Genomic DNA, 19,439 nt, shown 5'->3' with positions numbered 1-19,439 from the left:
ACTCCTACAGAAGGAACAGGAAAGGGTTAAACCGGCCCAGCACCACCTCTACATTTTCACACACAGGACAGCACTGGCCAGGGGCAAGGAGGAGTTGCAGTAATACCTGACAGCTCTTCTCCTGCGTTCCTCTTCCAGGTGTAAATGCAACCTCCACGCTAACCTGTGCACCTTCAAAGAGGGCAGCCTTCAGTGCGAGTGTGAGCACAACACCACGGGGCAGGACTGCGGCAAGTGCAAGAAGAACTTTCGCTCCAGGTCTTGGCGAGCGGGATCCTACCTGCCTCTCCCCAACGGGTCCCCCAACGCATGTAAGTAATCTGCCCTGGCCACGCTCCCAGCTTGGGTGGCACAACGCCCACAGAGGAGAGCAGATTCTCATCTTGTCCTTCCCCATCTGGAATCAGTGCGGGATGCTCAGCTTTGGAAAGGGAAGCGGGTATTTAACCTGTGTCTTGGTACACAGAGAAATGAGAGAGGATCTGAGTGGATGCAGAGGTGATTTGTGGGCTACTGGTAGATGAGCGATGAGTCCAAATGACGGTCGGGAATAGGAAGGACAACCTTGGGCCAAGATATAGGTCCGTGGCTTTGTAGCAATGCAAATTACTGTCCCTTGCAGAAGACATTATTTAGCCACAGTAGAGCACTGGCTGTCAAGTACTCCACGGGCTCAGCGCTGGCACTGCTCAGCTGCCAGAGTGCAGGTTGGTTTCTGGATTGCTTTCTGGATCCCGTTCCGCGTGTGTTGGCGTTTCAGGCAAGCGCCGCGAGCTGCGGTCCCTCTGCGCAGCTCCAGTCTCATCCAATTGCCTGCTGGAGCGAGGCACTGACAGAAGCAAAGGCGCGCAGGCGAGATGAAGGATGCATACCCACCATCGTTCGAGCAGGGGAATTGGGGCAGGAAACATCACAGATGGGCCAGTTTCTCCTGGGTTTCTGTCCAGTCCGCGTTAGCAGACTTGTTTAAATGTCACGGAGCCACAGTAGCCACTCCAGCCTTTCAAGCAGCAGCTTTGAGCATTACCAAAGAGAATCTTTTCCCTCCCTCCCCCCAAATTTTTTGAAAGATTTATGTGCTTTAAGATGATCAAAGCTGAAATTCAGGCTCCGAAGGCCGTGACGGGAATGTTTTGTGTGTGCCAGGGCTGGTAGATGAGCAGGTTCTTTGAAAGGGAACGAGCTTGTCAGCTCCCACCAAGCGGCTGCATTGCTTCAAAGGAGCCTGGGAGAGTTTCTGGTGTTGACAGGCGCAGACATGCTGTTCTCTCTCTTTCCCTCCCCTCCGTTCCTTGTGTCTCTTCCTATTTCTCTTTCTCCTCTGCTCTTTCTTCTCCCATTCGTCTCTCTTCCCATCTGTCACTCAGTCTTCTCCCCCCCACCCCTGACTCTCTCTCTGTTGCTTCCTCCTCCCCCCATCGACATCCTCTTCCTCTCCAACAGAGACAGTTCTCCGAAGCCCTCTCCTCTTGGTGGCCCTACCTCTTCCATCACTGGTCCTGTGCTTTATGTTCATGCAAAGCTGAGACTTTCCATGATTCACCCGCTTCTTACAGTAGGGAGGAGCGTGGCCATCAGCCTTCTGGGTGCCAAATGCCAGAAGCTGGTCCTTGGATGGCTTTTGACGGGTGGGTTTGAAGCCAGTGGCTTTGCAGCATCCTGTTGAGCAAGTGCTGCAGCGGGGAGGGTGTTCAACCCTTCTCGCTCCCAGAGAACTGCCCTAGGTGCAGCAAGCTGGTTCAGACCCTGCGGTTTGTACTTAGCAGAGCGAACCTCAGAAGATGTGCTTGTCCTTTGCTGGGCTTTAATGGCAGGTCAAGGAAACTGTTAACAGAGGGGAAAAAAAATCCGAAAGGACCAAGCTGGTTTTTCTCCCCAGGTGAAAAGCTTGAGATGCCAAGACCCCAGACAGCCCTGTCTGGTTGCCTCTGTAGTTTGACAAAAGTAGCTTTTAAGATGTTGCATCAAACTGACATGCCTATGAGCAAGACCCCCGGTAATTAATTGCTGTTTGGTCCCACGTCGTGTATCTGTTTGATCTTCTGCTGGTATCAGAGCCGATGGCGTCCTGCTTCCAGTGACCGGGCTTCTTCTTGTTTTTTCCAGGTGCAGCTGCAGGCTCAGCCTTTGGCAGTAAGTAAAAACATAACTGAAATGCTGGCATTTAACACCCCAGTGCATGGCCCTTGCGGATGTCACTAGGAAAAAAAATAATGGTTGTTTTCTGTCCATTATCATTTTCCAGGCAATAAGTCTTCCCTAATTGTGCCTCATTTTCTGTCCTGTCAAAGAGTCTTATATTTTCTTCCTTTGACTTCAGTAGCCTCATTTTGTCTCTTCCTCTGGCACGGTTTCCCCCCATGAGGTTCGTTAGAATGGCAGCCGGAAAGGAAATAAAAAAAGACTCTTCAAAACCACCAGTGCTCGCTGTGAACTTTTCCCCCCCAGTATTGCAGACTTCTGCTCTGAGAAGGAGCTGGGTTTGAATTACTTGGCATAGCACCCAGTCTGGGTGACCTCGGGCTATCGATTAAAAGAAAGGTATATAGAGTGTGTGGACATCTGTACGTGCACGCGTATGTACAGGAACATGTGTCTATGAAGGGTCGGCAGCAAAGACGGTAAAGCTCAGCGGGGATTTCTATTGAAAGATTGATGGTACGATTGGAGTCCTTATTTAACAAAGCTGGAGGTAGTTTGATATCAAAGAGCCTTGAGTTTTGGGTAAGCAGAAGCCTGGGTTTGAATTTTGTGGCTCGGAATTACCCTCCAGAAGAAACAATCGGAGAGCTGAATGAATAATGGATTCTTTGGTTTGCAGGCAAGTGGAAAGAAGTGGAGGAGAAATAGTTTCAGAGAAATGCAAATGCAATTAAGCAAAGTGCACCTGATTGAAAAGCGGAGGACTTTTTCTGGGTAAATGAACCATATTTAGATTTTAAGCAGTTAAATTGAAATGGTTAAAAATTTCAAGTTACAATTAGAAGTCTTCCTCAAGTAATTTAGGGTTAAAAAAATGACGTGTTTTAACAGTCCAAAATATTCTTTGCTTTTCCGGTCAAAACCATTTTGATAATTATTTTTTTACCCCTTAACAGAGCTCGGCAGCCTGAGGCCTACTTCTGTTTCACTGGAAAATGTTTCCCGTCAAAATTTTCTGCCAGGGAGAAGCCGGGAGGGTGCTGGGAGCGATGCGCAGGAGGTGGACAGGAGGGATTTGTGTCCAAGGCCAGTTAAGGAGAGATTATTTAGCCTGCATAGAAGACTAGAAGTGACCTAAATTAAGTATTTAAACTAGCTCAGGGCTATTATGAAATTAAGCATGATAATCTGCATGAAGCAGTGGGACAAACAAGGACAGGAGGGCAGCAGGTGTAAGTTAAGTAGGAATTTGTGTTCTGAGTGTTATTTTAGTTCAGGCTGTTGTGGCGAGTGCGGTGGAGTGGGCACCGCACCGGGGATGGCTCCCGCGCGGCTCCGCGGGGGCTCGCTGACCTTAAACCATCAATTAATTTCCCTCGCGGAACGAAGGGTGCCAGCAGAAATTAATACGTGCCAATGGTACGGGCTGGTTTTGGTGGTGCCGGATATTTCGCTGCCCGTGGGGTGGCAGAAGGGACCGGTGCTGTTGATGGAGCCGGGGAAGGCAGGGCTCTGCCCGCAGGCGCGTGGATGTCAGGCAGCAGAATCCCAGCTCTGCAGAGGGGCTCCTCGGCACCTCCTGCCCACTCTTCACCCCATCTCTGCCCGGGCGTGCTTCTGTTTCCCCTTTTTCAGCTTAATTGGCAATTAGTTTATGATAGAGCTGTAAGTATTTAAGCCAATATCTGCACCAACAGAGTAAGCTGATACAGCCACAGCCTCCGGCCCCTGCACGCACACGTGCTCGCTGCATCCGGCGTCATCCAGCCGCTCTCGCCTTAATCCTCTCGGTGCCCCAGTTGTAACCGCGCTGAGAAATCGGTCACCAGTTCAGCCCCAGCAGCAGCCGCCTCGCGGGCGTACGGGCTGGTGAGGAAACCCTCCATTTGGCCCCAGTAAGAGCCTCCCACCTCTTCTCTTTGCTTGCCAGCGTATGAGCGACCGCAGCGGGTTGCCACCGCAAAAACCACCACGGCAAAAACGACCACCACAACAACGTCCACCACCACAACCTCAACCACCACCACAACCTCAACCACCACCCCCCTACCTGCCACCACCACCCAGCCAGGTGGGTGCCACATTCCCTGCCTTGCCTGGAGGGCCAGCACTCCACCGCCGGGCTCCTCTTTTCAGCTGCTTCCCATCCCAGCTCCTCTGGCGGCGGTGGGCAACGCAGGGGGCTGCCGTGGCGGTGGCCCTGGTAATCTGCTCTGTAGGATGATAAAGGGACATGGATAAAAATCACCCTGACTCGGTTCACATCCCCCAGCCTCTGGGCAGTCCTGGTTTGCTTTTCTCTCCCTATTCACTCAGACACGTGTAACACAGGCTGGGAGTGAGTATTATGGTCCCTATAAGCAGGGAGCCAGACACAGCGGGTCCACTTCAAAGCCCAGAGACAACCACACCATGGGCTGACATCCTCCCTCACCGGCTGAGCTCACTCTCCTGTCACTCTGTTATCATCAGGGCAGCAAGAAGGGAAGCCAGGACTGGACGTGGGGGAAGCAATGCTTTTCCCTTTTTTCTCTCCATTTTGTTTGGTTTTTTTTTTAAAAAAAGGAAAGGTTTTCAAAATCCATCCCCCCTAGAGCCACTTGGCAACACTGTCCTGCACAGGGCTGGCACGGCTGCAGGAGATGCTCTCTTACAGCTCCATCACGTGCGGAGCAGGGAAGCAATGACGGCTCTACTGTCCCACCCTAAAATTAAACCACATACCCCTTCTTACCTGGCTGGAAGGAGAAGAGATCTGCACCCCATCCTGCTCTATCCCTGAGCTCTGATACCAGCACGGGCAGGAGAGTTGTCCCTGGTGAACCTCCTGGGTGCTGCTCCCAGGGCGGGATGGGGAAGGCTGGCTGCTGCTCTCTCCCCCAGCCGGGGAAGGTTCCCCCGAGGGAAGCTGCCGGGGAGGGCTGCTGCCACCCCCTGCGACTCACCAGCAGACTCAGAGCAGCCCCCGGGCTTTGCTAAGCCATGCCAGGGACGGGCCGCAGGGTCCAGGGAGAAGCTGGCTCTGTCCTTGCTGGCTCTCCCAGGCCTGCACCAAGTCCCGGTGGCCAGGCTCGGGGATGGAATGCCTGATGGATGGAAGGCTGGCGGCACCTTCCAGGGTAGTTTTCCCAGGGCAGAGCCGCACTCTAACATTCCCCAGGTGGCTGCTGTACAAGCAGCTGGGGAGCGTGTGGGGCTGGAGCTCACACACACGCCAGAAACACCCTTCCCTAATTTCTAAAATCACCCCGTGGAGGAAAACTTTTGTCCTTTTTTCTGGGGGTTCCTCCTTCCCTTCTCCTGTGAACAAGGAGGCAGTGTTCTCACTTGTCTTTTGGAAATGAGCAGATAAAACTTAACAGCAGGACATTTTTTTTAAGCTTCTCATGGGGGAATTAGACACGCATTCCTCCCCTTGCCATGCTTTCTGGGCCTGATATTTCCCAGGAGGACGTTTTACACCCACAGTATGTTAGTAACAGTCTGTCTGGGGGAGCTGCCAGAAGCCAGTCAAAGGGATGAGGAAACTTGATTGCATGTTTATGCAAATATAGATATATTGGTGGAAGTACCCTGCTTGAGGGGTTAATCAGGAAGCCGAGGGTTTAGCTCCAACTTCCATGGAGTTGGAGTGACCCTGGCAAGAGAGAGCAAGTCTCTGCTCAGTTAAGAAGCGCTCCTCGCCCAGAACACGTTGCACACGTTCAGGAGGGGGCTCAGCCAGCGCCCCTGCCCGGGGCTCACACCATGGCCGTGGCTCCAGCAGTGACAGGGGACCACGTCCACACCTGCGCCACGTGCTTGGGGTCATTTGATTTTTATCCATGCTCACCCATAGCAACGTTTAGGTCTCATTTTCTTGCAAGTGCTGTGTACGTGTGGGTGGTGTGTTTAGTGTCTATCTCGTGTGTGACTTGCGGTGCTCTGCATCGCTTGTGTCCTACGCCTGGGGCGGGCAGGACGGCATCTCTGTGGGGTTGGGGGTGGTGGGGGTAGTGTCTCCTGCCGAACTGCTCTGAGGGACCTGGGAGACACCGCGCACGTCCGGGTTTATTCCTTCTCCAAAAGCTGCTTCCTGGGCAGAGAAAATACTTTCATAGTGCTTTCTTTAACCGATGGCAAGCAACTAAATAAATATTTCCCAGTCCAGCCATCGCTTCTCTGGCTTGATAGCAGGAGGGCTGAGCTCTGAGCTCCTTGCCTCTGCCTAGACCCCTGTCCGTGTTTCTGCAGAGCCAGGTCTCACCCCAGAATGGTGTGCCTGGGGATGGAGACAGGCCCTGGAGGGGCTGCTCCAAATAAGAAGGTCGTCAGGGCCACCCAGCAGCTCAGGGACCCGCTCTCTGGCCTGGACGGCATGCTGGGTTTGATGCCAGAGGTCCATTGTGTGCCTTTGACCAGCAACAGGGAATCAACGCACGGCCTAATTCTGATCTGCTTTTGACCAGAAACATTCCTTCCCCTCCAGTCCCGCAAAATGTAAAGTACTTCTCTAAATACCACGACATCCCCAAGGGGCTGTGAATCTAACTCACCTGGAACCCAAAGGAAATACCTTGTTAAAGAGATGACCCTTTGAGCTCCTGGTAAGGTGCCCATTTGCAGGAGACACAGTAACCCCAGGCTGGGTCAGAGTCCCAAAGACATTCCGTCATTACCTCCCTTTTAAATTCTACACGCATTAATTGAATCCCTCCTTCCTTTAAAGCCAGCCAGACATTTTTAAGAAGTCCCTTAGAGCCCTGCCCCATCCCTGTGCTGTTTCACCCTGTCATTTACACACTGTCTTCTGCCCTCTGAATTTCTGCTTCCCACCATCAGTGAGCATCATCAGACCAGCCTCTGAGCTCGCTGCCTCTCTGCCTGTGAGGGAGACAGAGAAAAAAACAGGTATTTAAAGCCAGATCGATGTGTTTTTCCCTTCTCCTTCGTGCCTCCGCACACTAGTGGGTAGCAGCGAGGCAGAAAGCAACGTAGCACGTAGGCTAGAGGAGTAGATTAGATTTGAGTTGTCTCTAGGTTGCATGGATCTGCTAGACATCTGCTTCCCTCGGCTGCTCGTGGTGTTTTGTGGTCAAGGTGGAGCTGTGGTCATGTTTGTAGGATGTTTTTGTGCCCAGTCGCTTGTTGTGCGGTGAGAGGGGGGAGAAGAACGAGTTCATGGGCACGGTCTGCGGTCTGAAGGCAGTCGAGGCTGCCAAAACGGGTAGAGGAAGGGAAATTGCAGAGTTACCCTATGGAGGATGAATTAAGTGCTATTCTCATTTGCCTTCTGCAGTTCTGTTATTTCGAAACCTTCCTTGAAGCCTGTCAAATTCTTCCTTGCCATTTGTTACATTTTTCCCACATTCAAAATAAGGAAAAAAAAAAGCTTTTTTTTTTTTTTCTCCTCTCTCCCCCTGCTTCCATTTACCCGCCCTGCTCGGTAACCCAGCAGTTCCAGTTCACCTCTGGGAAAAACAAAACCAACCTGCGCCCCGCTTGACGGTTTAAGAGCTCCAACAGAAAGGCAGCACCAAAAGCCTGGCTTTGTGTAGGTCCTGCAGGAACAGGATCCCACGTTTATGTTTTGAGAAGGACTTTTTCAGGGTCCTTCCCCACTACACCACTGCTGTTTGCCCTGACGGTTTTCGCTGTAAAGCTTCTTGGTTCAATTTATCCTGCTTCCCCAGAAACCCACCAAGGGCAGCGGGGGCCGATACAAACACCCAGAATAAGAGCTGCCCAGTGTTTCCCATTTGCATGAACTGGGTCCGGGGTGAAACATTTCTCTCCCCCTCCTGCACTGTGAAACTGCCCGTTAATGTCCCAGAGCTACAAAGGAAAGGTTCTCAGGATAATGAGCATTAATAATTTTCCTGGCTCTGTAAACGCGATTGAGTGGAGGTATATGTGAATGACTAAAAAGCAAAATGCCTTCAGGGCTGTTTTTTATTGTGACTCTAATTAAACCCTTGCCAATTTGCACAGGGCTTTTTTCATATTCTCTTTAACACCATATTAATATCAATTGGTTTCCAGTTTCCAGCTGAAAAGGACAATGTCTATCACCTTCTCTTAGAGCTTGTCATTAAAAAAAAATAATCTTTTTTTTTTTTTCTTTTTTATTCTGCATTGTTTATCATCCCCTTGATGAGGCTGGGAAATCACATTTCTCTCCTACTCGGGTTTGTCCTTTGAAACTTGGCAACGATCGAGAGATTTTTTTTTCCCTCCTCCTCCTTATGTTACCCAACTGGAGCTTGAAATTAATAATATGGCTTTTGAAATTTTATTCCTTGGTTTGTTTTCTAGCAAACCTGAAGACTGTTACCAATATTGAGGAGACGGGGAGGGGTACGGAGCCAGTGGGGTGAGGGCTTGCAGGGAAATCAAACAAGTGATCCATACATTTCTTGCTGGTTTGATTTCTCGCCAGTGGCTTGCAAATTCTTTAAACTGGTATTTCCGAGGGAAGAGCAGAGCCTGGGGGAGGGCCTAGAAGTTTGGATTAGAAACCAGGACTTGGTGCCTCCACCATAAGACGCTTGTGCCAATTCTCAGTTCCACTGTTTCAAAGTAAAGCTCCTCAAAGCAGAGGGTGCAGATCAGCCCCCGCGGTCCTTACGCAAACGCACGGGCAAAACGCCGTGTGTTCAGCGGGGCTGAGAACGGGCAGCTCAGCACACCACTGCCCAGCCCCTCCAGTGCCCCGGGACCCGCCAGCTCCCCAGTACCAGCAGCAGCGCTTGCATCCAGCAGGCGTGGAAACCTGCGGGGCGCAGGGCTGGGTTGGGTTGGGTTTGTCCTCCAAAGCTCCGGCCCTCCATCGGAGCTCCTCGCTGGCTGCCAGCTCCCCCCAGCGCACCCAGTGACACAGGTTTCCCTTTTGATCGCTGCAAGACTACACCGGCTTGTCGGCGGCTGCCCCGCTGCAAGTGGGCTCTCCCCCGGCCAAGGCTGGCCCTGGACCAGAAGGTAGGAGGCGCGTGGCTGAGCTGGGTCCTGCCAGCGAGTACCAGCTCCCGATGCTCAGCGAACGCTTTAGTTTCTAGTTCTGCATCTCTGCTTTCCATGCATCTCTCTCCTCCTCCCGCCTGGGAAAAAAAGCTCCGGGTTTGTCTGTGCCCGACACGCAGCTGGGAATCTGGTGAGGCTGGATTGAGCCTCAGGGTTTAGTCGTATACATGAAATATGAGGATGGTAAGTGGTAGAAGAGATTGTTCACAGCTTGCTGCTGGGGTGAACAGAGAGGATCATGGAAATCCCGTCGTCTCCCGAGACCGGAGTCTGTTTGTAGAGCAGAATAACTTTGTAAATAGATAGGCCTGTGTCGTTTGTAGCATAGATGCCTTCTTTTGTATTTCCTCGCTTCAGGTCTCCTGTGTGACTGCCTAAGGTGAGCTGCTCCCGGTGGGAAACTTGGGAGGCTTCACGCTGGCTGTTGAGGCTGAAGTTTCTCCTCCTCGGGGTTCCCACCAGCACACACCCTTCGGCAGTTGCCTGTTGCCGCTCAAGTCCCGTTCCCATCCGAGACGCCTGTAGCTCACTCCAGCCGTAGACATCAGCCCCCCCTCCAGTGCAGAACATAACAACTGCTGAAGCTGGGCCCAGGACACAACCCAGTGTTGGGAAATACTCAACTGGGGGAGAGAAAGTGCTGAAGTTGAGGCTTTTTGGAATTGTGCCTCAGAGAGAGACAAAGCTGTATTCGATACAGTAACAAGAAATAGGCCTGCACCATGGGCATCGATGCCAGGTGATGCTGACAGTCTCTGCCAAACAACAGGGCCTTTTGAGTCTTGACAGTGGTCTGCAGACTCAGCTTCTCCTCATGCATGGGCAACGTAATGACCGTATGCCAACAAGTGTGCATCCAGCAGCTCCCATGCCCTCTCCTTAGGAGTACTTTTTCTGTCTCTCTTCACACTTAAAGACTCTAACTTCCGGGAGACTTTGTCTCTCATTCCTGCTTCAACACATCCTCAACCAGATGTGGCTCCACCCTCCCACCCTAGATACCTGCCTAGAGCTTCCAGTGTCCCTTTGCCACTTTTTTAAGCAAACAAGAGGAGGATCTGTATTAAATCTGATGTTCTCTCTAACTGATGCCACCGTAAGCTGCTCAGCGCCCACCAAACACAGCAGCACTTGGACCCAAGCCGAAGCCACCAGACCCTCCTGAAAACATTCGAGGTAAGGCCATGCCCGTCCCCAGGGAGGGGCAGGACAGGTTTCTCCCCCAGCGCCCATAGGCCAGGACAACCCACCATCGTACGGTCTGCTCTCCTACTCAGAGGGTCCACCTCAGCTCAGTTCTGCTCAAAGAGATCTCCATAGGGCTGGGTGGAGACATGTTTGGGGCTGGGATGTTTGCAGGGGTCTCCCTGGACCCCAGGAGAGCCATTTCGTGCCACGGGGCAAGGGACTTGCACCTTCGCCCTTGCCCAGATTAATTGGGCGAGATTAATTGGGCTGATGGGCTGCGCTGGCCCAACAGGGCCAAGCCTCATCGGTGGATCACCCTGATCCCGACACTTCGTGGAGCCTCCTCACAGCCACGGCACCCTCCTCATGAGGGATAGGCACAACCGTGGGGGCTTCTCCGCAGGGATATGGCCCCCAGGGCCACCTGCAGCACCCACTGCAGAGATGTGGGGACTTGGGCACCCTAGGGGCCCATGGTGCTGCTCCTTCACCTCTGGGCTGCCCTACTTCCCTCACAGCAGGGACAACAGGCCCTGGTCCCCCTGAACTGTGCCAGGCCACTGCTAAACACCTGTGAGAAGGGGCCGCCACGTTCCCTGCTCAGCCATCGTGCCAGGGGATGGAGGAGGCCATGGTGGCAGAGCAGGGCCTCGGCACCACAGTGGCCTGTCATGGCTATGGAGGCTGGAGAGGCTACGCTGGTGGAGGAGGGTCTGGACACTGTGCCAGCCCACCAGGGGAAGCCATGCAGACCTGAGGAAGCCCCAACCCCACAGCAGCATCACAGATGGCGTCAGAGGCAGGAGTGGGCCCACTCTCACCATGGCTGAGCTTCCCGCCTGCCCTGTGGGTGGGGAGCACAGCCACCTCCTGCCATCGCTGTCACTGTGGGAGTGTGTTCAGGGCCGGGTTGGACGGGGGTCTGAGCAACCTGGGCTGGTGGGAGGTGTCCCTGCCCAGGGCAGGGCATCTGGAACTAGATAGTCTTTAAGGTCCCTTCCAACCCAAACCATTCCGTGATTCTATGTGACCAGCACCGGTGGGACAGAGCCAGCAATGCCCACCCAGCACCTCCCTAAGCACTGCAGGGCTGTGTAAGGGCTGGTGCACCACAAACACTGGTGGGACCTGTTTCTAAATGCCTTGTGGGGTCCCAGCGCTGCTCAACCTTGACCTTTACTGAGGTTACCAAAGCACAAAACCCCCCAAGCACCAAACCCCATCAGCTCGACTTGGAAGAGGTGGCCTTTACCCCCAGTGCCCCAGTCATTCAGTGCGGGACGGGGTCCGGCTGGCAGCACAGCCCCAAGGAAACCGCGTCCTGGCTGGGGCAGCCCTTTGCCCTGATGAAATATCCCAGCCCAACCGTGCTGGGCTGGCCCCGGGAGCTCTCTCCCCACCACAGCACTCATATATTTTATTGTCTCGCGTAGCGGCTCCGAAGAGCAAAGCAGGGCGCACAGCACACTCTGCAGGCAAGAGGCACAGGAAGAAGCCAGGTACGTGCTGGCAGGGACGAGTTGGGCTGGAGCAATGCGTGCTCGGCAGGACCCCTGCCAGATACCACCTCCGTAGCATTTGTCCTCCTAGCTGTACTCCTAGCAGCTTTTTGGGTGCCAGTTGGCATGACCTCCGTCAAACTGAGGCCATGGCCCATAGATTATCTTTTAAGCTGTTTTGACTTGTAGATCCTTGGCCTGAATAACCCGATTCATGCCACCAAACATGCGTAACGGAAGAACGTACCTCCTCAGCCCCCAGCTCTGTACACGGCAATAGCGCCGTGCATGGAGTTTTTCATGCATCAAACTTCAAGGAGGGGAGAAGAAGAGGAGAAATTTAGCAGCTACCAGCTGTCTGGTGCAGAAATAGATGCCGGCACTGCCGGAGCGGTGTTCTTGGCTTGGCATTGTTCTCGTGGCAGAGCTGCTTGTGGTAGGGTAGGACGCGGAGCGGTGCTAAGCGGTGAGAAAAAGTGTGTCTTTGATTTTTCTTAAGCATCCTCAAAGAGCTCAAAACTCATCCGGCTCAAACCAGACTCTGGCCCAGTGGCTCCTATTGAAACGTATAAAGGTAAGAGGACGGAGTGCGGTGCTTCAGGGCTCCTAGTCTTTGCCCAGGTGATGTGGTCCAGCAGCCTCCAACATGGAGAAGATAGGGAGGGTTTGCCTATCCAAGTCACGGTTAGTTGTATGTAGGAGTGCATCCCTAGGGTGAAACAACGCTTGGGAATTGCAGCAGCCAAAAGTATTTGAGGTGAAATTCTTTGGGTATTGGTCAAACAGGCAGTTGTTTCACAGAAGGTAAAGATTACAGCGGACTCAGTTCCTCCTCAGGCAGCTGTGAACCATGGGGAAACCTCTGCCCTGCTCCATCTTCCCTGGTCTTCATTTCATTGACACATGTCTCCTCCACCAGTCGCACGTGCATGTCTACCCACACCCTTCCCTCCCATCCCTCTGCCATCCTTGAACGTTTAATGTTAGAGCTTGGACCAAAACCCCAGCTCCAAGCCTTCCTCCTCCCCTCCAACAGCTGGAGAAGCTCACAGCTGGCTGACACTGTCTCTGCTCACATTGTCCCCTGCCCATGCTGGCTGGGACACCTCCTGACTAGGACAGGAGGGCCACCTCTTCTTCTCCTGTATTATACTTTTAAACTTCCAGAAAGATGCAGCACCCTGAAGCCAACACTGCCAGGTAGTCACCATCCCAAGTCATGCTAATAACAAGCAAACACAAGAAGCACGTAATCAAATTCCTCTGGCTACAAATTAAACCTAGCTGGTTGTTCCCACAGCTGAGAGAGGTCTGCCCTGGGGACAGGAGCAGTGCTTGGCCAGCCAGCGGTGAGACATCTCCCACCCCACCAGCAGCCTTTGCAGGCATCCCTGTGCTGCGCCAGGCAGCCCTGGTTCAAACCCCACGCGCTTCTCCACCATCTTTGGAAGGACCCCACACAAACCACGCTTCCTTGCATAGACTCATTTTAAGTGCTTAACCTGAGAGTCACCATATTTCACAACCAGCCCATTGGTTTGGGAGGTACAACAGCAAGGGACATGCTGAGAAGGGACACGGAGGGGAAAAAGCCAGAGAAGCAGCGAGGTTTTACCTGAACACGCAGCAGCTTCAGCTCCACTTCAGCCTTGCCCAGGGCCTTCCCATTGCTGGAGGCAGCAAACACTGCTGCAAACGCTGCTGCACCCTCTGCCAGCCCCGTCCCATGGGCCAGCCCCCCCTTGCCACAGTGAGGAGCTCCGCACCCCAGCCCAGCTCCTTGCAGGTCCTACAGCCCCCCGGAGCCAAACCCAGGCACCAAGCTGGGCTCCGCTCATTAACAAGGCAGCTCTTTAGTTAACACCTGAATCCACTCCACAGCCCACTGCCAGCTCCCATGATTACACATTTCCTTAAAGAGATTGTGTCCTGGGACAGCCAGGGGCTGCCTCCTGCCCGTCCTCCCCCTGGGGGACAGAGCCCCCTGACCCCACTCTGCTCTCTGAGCAATGGCTTCCATCCCGATCCCCCCATGCCAGTGAAGAACGGCAGTGGCTGTGCGCACCCATCCTGCCCAGTCCACCCCAGTGTTGGCAGTGGCCATTGCATTTCACTGGAGCAGGAGCCTCCTCCAAAGCCTCATGGCTCCTCTCCTCTGCCCAGCGCGAGGGAGGATGCTCCTGGCCCAGGTCCCCAGCTCTCTCCTCCTCTCCGCAGACTGCGAGTGCTACGGCCACTCCAACCGCTGCAGCTACATCGACTTCCTGAACGTGGTGACCTGCGTGAGCTGCAAGCACAACACGAGGGGCCAGCACTGCCAGCACTGCCGCCTGGGCTTCTACCGCAACAGCTCGGCGGAGCTGGATGACGAGAATGTATGCATAGGTGAGCGCTCCGGCGGCCTCCATCAGCAGCACCAGGAGGTGGGACGGCTCGTGTGGGACCTCACTCTATGGGGTGGGCTTCATTTCAGCCCCTCTGTGGAGGGTGGTGTGTCCACCTGCATGCTCCCCAAGGACAGCGGCCACTATGGTCTTTGCAGCCCACCAAGGCATCTCTTCCCTGAAAACAAATCCCAAATAATATCCTTCTAATTTGATTTAGAGGCATCATTCTACCAGGAGATGCTCAGCTCCAAAGGGGGGTGGTCTTCGCACATGTGTCTGCACTGTTGGACCCTCTCATGAAACCATGCCCTCTCAGCCCCTCGGTCCCTAACAGCCCTCCCATAGCAGACAGCCTTTTCCCAAGGCCACAACACCTCCCTCGGGGCATTAGCGGGCACAAAGCCCCCGGGCAGGACAGGCACTAACAGCCCTGTCTTTGCCCAGAATGTAACTGCAACCAGATCGGCTCCATGCACGACCGCTGCAACGAGACCGGCTACTGTGAATGCAAAGAAGGTGCCACAGGGCCCAAGTGTGACGACTGCTTGCCCAACTACTACTGGAGACAGGGCTGCTTCCGTACGTACCCGAGCCAGCGGGACTGAGGGAGGTGGGAGATGGGCCCAGACAAGACGGGGATCCCCAGCATGGCCTGCACGGGCGCCCCGTGGGCGTAGGGTGCGCAGACTCCAGCTATCTGTCCCAAGTCCAAAATGACTTGACAGCTTTGCCCCTGGAGTCTGTAGCCCCCACTATGTTCCTCTGGCCTTGGGACTGCTCTAGCATTGCAAGGGTTGGATAATTTAACCCCCTAGGAGCTAAAGAAAGCCAAAAGTTATTATTTTCTGTTGCAGTCAAGGATTTTAACACACCCCAGATTAACGTCCGCATCCTTCCCTCCCTCCCACCTCATAGCCAACGTCTGTGATGACGAGCTCCTGCTCTGCCAGAACGGTGGCACCTGCTACCAGAACCAGCGCTGCATCTGCCCCGTGGGCTTCAAGGGGGTCCTGTGCCAGCAATCCAGGTGTGAAGCCGACAAAAAGGACTGCGATGGTGCCCCCAGCGTGCACAGCAGCCTCAGCACCATCCTCCTCGGGGTGCTCGCCCTCCAGCTGCGCGGCTGGGTGGACCTCTGAAGCCGCAGAGGGGGGAGCTCAGCCCCGGCACGTCACCCGAGGGACCTGGGGAGACTAAGGTAACGGGGTGGCTCTCCCCACCGTCTCCTCCGCCTTCCTTCACGCTAGGACTTGCACAACGTCTTTTGGTCCACTTTCGAAGCAGAGGTATGCAGAAAACCAGGGGCTGACTCCTGCCCATGAACCCACCCCGGCAGCAGCTGGGGTGGCCGCAGCATGGAGCGCAGCGGGCAGCGGCGCGGGGACCGCACCAGCCTGTGCCGGGACCGCGGTCCCGCAGCCCGGCGGGGACACAGCCCCGTCCTTCCCTCCGCGCAGCGACTCTCCTTCCCTGCCGCTGACAGGGCAACCCGGGGCCGGGGCCACCGGGGCCCTGGTGAAATAGTGCTGCGATCCAAGGGAAATTTTTTTTATTACTTTATTTACTTTGGTATAGGCTGGGGTGTTCTTTTTATTTTTCCTCTTCTTAGTGTCCTGTTTGGAAAGAGCCTGTCACGACACCTCCAGAGCCCCGTAACACAACAGGCAGGGGAAGGGGAGGGAGGGAAGGGGGGACTCTGGTCCATCCTTCGTGCACAGTCCCACATCCCACCATCGGCCTGGTCTGGCCACGCACATACTGTTGCCTACAACTCTAGTTGCTGCATTGATTTTGTATTTTCATTGCTGGGTTTTGTTTTCTTGCACTTAACGGAGAACGCAGGGGCCATTGGGCATATGGTACATGAGGAGTGCAGTGTCTTATCCACCGTGTACGGTTCAAATACTTTTTTTGGTAGAGACTTATTTTTGTTTGGATTAAATGTTATAAAAGAACCACAACTTAAAGGGACGTTTTGCCATGAGCATTTGATTCTGGTGTATCCTCCTCCAGTAAAGCAACTATCAACTGCTGCTTGATCACCACGTTTTCCTTTTTGTGTGCACAGTTAATTACAGGTAAAGACTTATTTTTTGATTGATAATGTCCTCTTGTGTTTTCTGAGTCACTACCAAGGTGCACCACATGGTGAGGGAGAGGGGAGGGAGAGAGAGGTTGCCTCATCGTTGAGAGCTGTTAATTATTTCTCCTAATTACTTTGCTGAACCTAGGTTAGACTACTAACTGTTGACAATGAGCAAAGCCTGAGTGATATATTAAGCACTGGGCTCGTGCGGAAAGGCCATTTCCAAATGAGAGAAGGCTGGGGAGCCCAGGGCTGCTTCCCCAGGGGCACCTCGGCTGCCCAGCCCCATTGCAGCCCCTCCCAGAGCTGGTGCCAAGATACACCTTTGCAGAAAAAAAGCTGTTTATGTGGGGTATTTTTAAGCAGCCACAGCCGGAGACTTCAGTATAGAGCTCACAGGGACTAGATCAACTCGTTTAAGGCTCACGAACAGGCCCCTATCGGAGGAAGCATTTGCAGCCAAGCACATCGATGAAGGCAGGAGAAACCAGTCACAAGAAATGATGTAGGTCACTCACAACAACGGGAATGAACACAAGAGCTTTAACTTTGTCGTGTCCAAAGATGGACCAAGCCAAGAGCTGACGGAGGGGAGGATCGGGAGGCGCCCCCCACCTCCAGCACGGTCAGTTCTGGGCTAACTCTCTGGGCAAGGGAGCAGCCCTCGGTCACTGCCCCCGCTCTGCCCAGCCGCCCCACGCCACCCAGCCTCGAGCCTCCACTGGCATTGCCGGGTCTGATGTCCTTGCCAGAGCTCTCCTCCAAGAGCTCCTCTGTCAACATCTGTTCTGTTCCAATGCTGTGTCTCCATGGTCCTGTCCCTGCAGCTCGTCCTGCCCGGGGGGGCAGTGCTGGGAGCAGCCCACGTTTCAAAAGAGCAAGAGCCTGCAGCATCTTCCAGCCTAACACTGCAGACACCACGCACACAGCCCGTGTCCCCAAAACACAGCCACCTCCATGGAGAGGGGGCCACTGAACTGGTACTTTGAAAAAGGAGAAAAAAAACAGGAGTGAAGGCGCAGGACAGATATTGTCACATCAAAGAGCAACACAAAGAAATCGCGTGCGTATTTCAAGCAGCATTTAACATCCCAGGGGCCAGGCTCAGGACTTAGTTAATCCACCATAAAATAAATGAGGGTTAAAGTCACCCTGCTGAGAGGAGTGGGCTGGCACAAGCATCGCCTCCCTTGCTTTAACGCAGCCGGCAGCTGCCTGTTGTTATTGACACTTGCTCCTTCTTTGCACTTTCTGACTGCGATATATTTAAAATTCTTATACGTTACTGTTCTTACAAGCAATAGCACAGAACAGACTGTAACAAGATCAAGATCTCTAATGGCACTTCTGGAAGGTGAAGCAACATTCTCCTTTCCCTGCACTAGTGTTTTTCTCTGGAATATTAGATTAAGCAACAGAAAATTCACTACTTCATAAAGCTGTGTACCAGACAAACTCTGCACCCAGCAGGCTCCCTGCAAACGCGCACTTTTATTGCAATACAAGCAGGAACGTGCCAGGCAGCGGCACTAACTCCCACAGAAAATAACCTCAGAAGGGCACGACAAAGCTCAGAGCAAGCACGAAGCCTGCTGAGGGTGACGCACCACTGCAGTAGACCTTTTTGGGGTTGTGGGATTTTCTCTTGGTTGACTGGGGGTCGGTTGGTTGTTCTGGGGGGTTGGTTTGTTTGTTTTTAAGACAAGACATCATTGGCTTCCCAGCTCAGCTCCAGAGATAGTACCACCTCCCTGTGGACCCAGAATACCAATAATGGACCTTCTTTAACCAAGGCCCAATGAACAGTTCAGTAACTTCAGCCAGAAGCAGAAAGCTGCGGTGCTAACCATCCTCCAAAGGACACCTGAATAACGTTGCAGATGATGGGGTGGGGGGCAAAACCAAACCAAAACACAAGTCCACCCTCCACACAACATACACCGTTCCTAGGCTTTTACTAATCGTGCAAAAGCAAAGACCTCTGTGAAATAGTAACTGCAAAGGACAAACACAACGTGCTTCATCTTGCAGAAGAAACGACGTGGCCTTTGGGCTGTGAGCAAGAGCAGAGCCAAAAGAGGGAATTCCAGGCTTCCCTCCCGCGGCTCCGCCTGCAGCCGGGGCAGCGCAGCTCATCCTCAAGCTCCGACACAAAGCTCTAGCCCTGCGTGTTGGAGACCAGGATGGCACTTTACCCGTCCAATGGTGCTGCAGAACTTACAATTGCAAAACACAAACCACTGCAAGACCAAAAAAAAACCCACCCTCTCTCACAAAACTTCAACTTGGTGTTTAAGAAAGTAATTTAAAGCTTCTGAAAGCTTCAGCACTGAAGATCCATTAACTGCAGACGTCTGTTAGCACACTGGTGTCTAGACAAAGAGAATAGAGCATTATTGAAATAACACAGAGAGAAACCGGCACAGCAAGTACCCACAGATCCAAAAGTTCATCTTCTTTAAAACAGAAACGTTTGTACATCAGTTAATGCTTCCAAATGGGAGAAGTTGTCCAATGAGCTTGATACTTTACTGCTGGAAAGGTTAACCAAAAGGTACTTCTCTTTCCGAGAAAAGCCACTTGCGCTCTTTCAAGAGGTTTTCATGTGTATCCTGTGCCCAGCATGCAGCCAGCATTTGATTCATTTAGAAAGTTTTGAAATTACACTTCTGTCTGCAAAAAAAGAGTGACCTCTTCAAACAGTGTAAGTAGAGCTTTTGATTGTCCTTGTTCACCTCCAATTCTACTCTGATTTTAACTATTTAGAGCACTGGCAAATCCAAATCAACAAAAGACCCAAAGCAACAAAAATCTGCCTGATGCGACAGAGCGCTGTGGCCAGGCTGTGTCCACCCCAGCTGCAGAGAGTCACCCACAGACTGGCTTTATGCCTGTTTGCTCACTCGCCCCGTAACACGTGAAGCCTCCGGTCCCTGGGAGCTGGAGACAGAAGGGGGGGAAACTCCATTGGCGCTTCTCAGGTATGTTATCTGGTTTTACAAAGAGGAGGAAGCAGACATCTCATCTACAGGAGTGACTCCCAGGGAGCCTTGGGGAGGCTGGAGTAGCGAGAGCGCCAACACTTGAGCAGTAATAAAATCAACGGTCTCACCAACCAATTCTGTTCTGCAATTGGGT

The 19,439-nt window shown here is 53.1% G+C and overlaps 1 protein-coding gene across 4 annotated transcripts in view; it reads left to right on the top strand.

Annotated features, from left to right (window-relative positions):
• NTNG2 (netrin G2) overlaps positions 1-16,323 on the top strand; it is a 51,775-nt gene extending 35,452 nt beyond the window's left edge. For 2 of the 4 annotated variants that reach the window (XM_074608321.1, XM_074608322.1), the window contains exons 4-8: positions 139-311; positions 2,107-2,133; positions 14,046-14,213; positions 14,660-14,794; positions 15,131-16,323. In XM_074608321.1, coding sequence (XP_074464422.1) covers positions 139-311; positions 2,107-2,133; positions 14,046-14,213; positions 14,660-14,794; positions 15,131-15,354 — 727 coding nt within the window. In that variant the 3' untranslated portion in view covers positions 15,355-16,323. Of the gene's footprint in view, positions 1-138; positions 312-2,106; positions 2,134-14,045; positions 14,214-14,659; positions 14,795-15,069 lie in introns of all 4 variants that reach the window. The other 2 variants (XM_074608323.1, XM_074608324.1) reach the window with 2 other exon arrangements.
• The last annotated feature ends 3,116 nt before the right edge of the window (positions 16,324-19,439 follow it).

Source organism: Larus michahellis, chromosome 15 (genome assembly GCF_964199755.1).
Source record: "Larus michahellis chromosome 15, bLarMic1.1, whole genome shotgun sequence".
NCBI lineage: Eukaryota > Metazoa > Chordata > Aves > Charadriiformes > Laridae > Larus > Larus michahellis.
This window is presented reverse-complemented; position numbering and strand designations above follow the sequence as displayed.